General features: G+C 34.5%; 1 protein-coding gene across 1 annotated transcript; it reads left to right on the top strand.

Moving 5' to 3' along the window:
- The first annotated feature begins 487 nt into the window (after nt 1–487).
- On the top strand, nt 488–2,341 carry LOC103411531 (stemmadenine O-acetyltransferase-like). The gene is made up of 2 exons (XM_070806294.1): nt 488–1,905; nt 2,200–2,341. The coding sequence occupies exons 1-2, from the start codon at nt 488–490 to the stop codon at nt 2,339–2,341; spliced, it is 1,560 nt and encodes a 519-aa protein (XP_070662395.1).
- The last annotated feature ends 1,358 nt before the right edge of the window (nt 2,342–3,699 follow it).

Raw genomic sequence — 3,699 nt, 5'->3', positions numbered from 1 at the left:
CAATGGAGTGATACAACACACACCTCACAATTAAATCTCTCTCTTATTACCGCCGGCCTCCCCCTCTCTATTCTCCTAGAATAGTTCAGTAAATTAGGCTTACAACAATTTTGATATAAAACAAAAAAATAAGAAATCATATTTATGTTTAACACCTGGCAAGTTATAAGTAGTGTGTAGTGCCACTCAATATAGTCTAGTAGCAAGTTAAGTACCACAAAAAATTTTCTCATCAAAGGCTAACACTGTCCTTACTTATTTCATGCTGATTATAAATCTCCCTACTTTTGGCATTTTGCCAGTATTACCAATCATCACCCAATATTATGTGCTTCATCCAGCTGTTATAGTTGACCAATTCAATTAATTCAGAAATCAGGAAGACAATGTGTGCTGATAAAAAAAATACTTCCTCTCTGAGTCTATTGTGGTGTGTCTATATATTCGGACACATCAAAGTGAAAACCACACAACCAATTAGCTACAGATGATGAACGTTGAAGTAGAAGTAATCTCCACGGAGATTATCAAACCATCTTCTCCAACCCCAAACCATCTTCGTCGTTACCAGTTCTCCTTTCTTGATCAAATAACTCCTCCAATTTATACCTCTTTGGTCCTCTTCTATGAATTCAATGGTGAGACGCCACCCCCCACCGTGGCTGATATATCCAAACACCTAAAGAAGTCCTTATCTGAGGTGTTAACCCTTTTCTACCCACTAGCCGGGCGAGTCAAAATCGACAACCATTTTGCAGACTGCAACGACGAGGGTATACCCTACTTTGAGGCTCAAGTAACCAACTGCCGACTTTGTGATTTTCAACAAAGTCCAATGTCTGGTGAACTCCACAAACTCACCCCGTTTGAACTACGTGATCATGACAATAGTGAGTTTGCCTTAGGCGTCCAGCTCAATATCTTTGAATGTGGAGGATTTGCCATTGGTCTATGCATTTCCCACAAGTTGGCAGATGGGTTATCTATGGTCATGTTCGCCAATACTTGGGCTGCCATAACCCGTGGAGAAAATGAAACCAAAATAGAGCGTCCAAAGTTTGTTTCCGCCACACTCTTCCCACCCGCCAATGATGTCACTGGCTATGGTATGTTCGGTGATATCCCAACGAATAAAGTAACAAAGAGGTTTGTGTTCAATGCCCCTACCATAGAAGATCTCAGAGAAAAATATACAGGCTTAGCGGAAGGTGATCGCGAAAAACGTCCTTCGCGTGTTGAAGCCGTATCCACTTTCATATGGAGGCGATTTGCAGAAGCTACCAAGGTTGATTATTCTATTGATGAGAATAGGTTTCATGGGGCTGTCTATACTGTGAACATGCGTTCCAGAATGGATCCACCATTGCCACGCTGTTCATTTGGAAATTTTTATCAAATTTTCCTTACAACCCCCGTCATCAGCAGCAGCGGAGTCGATGATCACGAATCTTGTCATGACATGGTAAAGCAGGTACGAGAAGAAGCAAGCAAGATTGACAAGGACCATGTGAAAAGGCTACAAAAGGGTGAGCACCGGAGTTACATCAACCGATTTCTTCAAAAGTTTGCCAGACAAGGAACGCTTGTTCCGTTGTCCTACAGTAGTCTGTGCAGATTTCCTCTCTATGATATTGATTTCGGTTGGGGGAGACCTACATGGGTGGCCGTACCGCCGCTGCCCTATATGAACCTAATATGTTTAGCTGACACGAAAGAGGCTGGCGGAATAGAGGCATACGTTAGCCTCCCAGATGATGCCATGACAAAATTCGAAAGTGATGCCTTCATCCAAAGACGGATGAGCATGAGTTGGGTTGGTTCTGCAGGATCAAACATAACAGGCCACCGGGCTTGCGGGCCAGACTCTAATCAAGCTGAAAATTTTAGCACCCGAATCCTACCAAAGTACCAAACTAAACCAATTAAACTCAGGTCGAGTTCGGTTTTATTCGGTATACTTCGAAAGCTTTTGAAAAAATAAAAGGGTTTGCAATAATAAGTTGTAGAGGCTTGTGGCTCAAGTGGTTAATAGAACATTTACACATTCACAAGTCGCATATGTCATGTTTGACAACAACAATCTATTGCAGCTCCCTTCGATCTTCTTCAAGATCCTGTGGTGTGGGATTCTTCTCCGTTTTGTTATGTTTGTGCTCTGTTTGAATGTGGTTGAATTGCAATTTCTTTTTTATTAATTAGCTTCCCAGTCATCCTTGTTTTCTTGACACTTCTTTTGCATGGAAATAGTCAAGTTTATAGGAAACCAGACATCACGTACTGCATTTCCCGCAAAAAAGGGCCTTCGTACAAGATAGTGGTGGAGCCAGAAAGCCATATGTAGAAGGGGCATTTTAAGCCATATGAAAGAAATTAAATAAAGGGACACTTTGGATGCGATCTCTAACTATCAATATTCTTTGATTGAAACCTTGTTAGTTTTTAGTTTTTTATTGAGGTCCCTGACATTAATGCAATAATGTAAGTTACTATATTTTTTAATTAAAAAATAAAAATTGAAATTTGTAATTGTTTATATTAATGAGATTTTAAATAAAACCCATAATTTATGGGATTAAAAATAATAAAATATAAATTATACTCTATATTATATTGTGTGTGTACATATATGTATGGGTACATTAACCAAAATTAACAAAAAAAGTTATTGTACCAAAACATGGATACATTCTCAAATCAACGAAAAATAATGTACCCATATAAGTTTAAACATGAATTAAAAATTTTGAATGGATTTTATATTACATTTTACATATAACAAATTGATATATTTGAGAATGGGTACATTTAAGATTAAAAAATTTGAAAAATTATATGAATGGGTACATTTAAGATTAAAACATTGAGAATATTTTTATACATAAAAAAAACTAATAGGTACAAACTTAATTTAATTTAATTTAATTTTTTATTATTTTGAAAATGTTTGAATTGAAAATTAATTAGAAGTTTAATAGAGGTGTGAGTATTAAACCCTAAATTAATTACTAATTTTTATATTAAAAAATTATATAATAAACATGTAAATTCATTATCACATTAATGCTAGGGACTTGAATCAAAATTTGAAAACTAATAAGGTCTTAGTAAAAACTAGGGACCGGATACTAATTTTTCCTTAAATAAAATATGGTAAATATAATCAAATACGATGATACAACTTTAAAAAGTGTTTGAAAAAGTTAGTATTGAGATGATTATATAATAAGAACATAACTTATTTAAGAGTTTTGATATTAAAAAAAAAAGATTTAACACATTAAATTCAATCACAAAATTAGGATCATAACTCAAAATTATTATGTACTGTGCGATAAGATAAGTGAATATGTCTTGCATAGACCTTGTTTTATATGAACTAACAAAAATGGATTGGTTTTTGGGACGTTTTGAATTAGACGCCTCATTTTTAAATATCATAGACTAAACATCTATTCCTTTTCCAAATTTGATTAAACATTTTCCCTACAATTTTGGTATTTTAATTTTATTTCATTAGAAGTCTATTCATGTTAGCATTCCCTTTTTTCCTCCTATTTTTATGCATCTCTTATTATGATGATTTAAGATTTATTTTTTTATTTTTTATTAAAATATTTATTTTAGTAAATTAAATAGAATGTAACAAAACTCGTTGTTAGGTACGTTTGATTATAATGGTACATTTAGTTACTTGTTACA

This window comes from Malus domestica, chromosome 10 (assembly GCF_042453785.1).
Source record: "Malus domestica chromosome 10, GDT2T_hap1".
In the NCBI taxonomy this organism is placed as follows: domain Eukaryota; kingdom Viridiplantae; phylum Streptophyta; class Magnoliopsida; order Rosales; family Rosaceae; genus Malus; species Malus domestica.
Note: the sequence above shows the minus strand (reverse complement) of the source record. Positions and strands in the feature narration are given on the sequence as shown.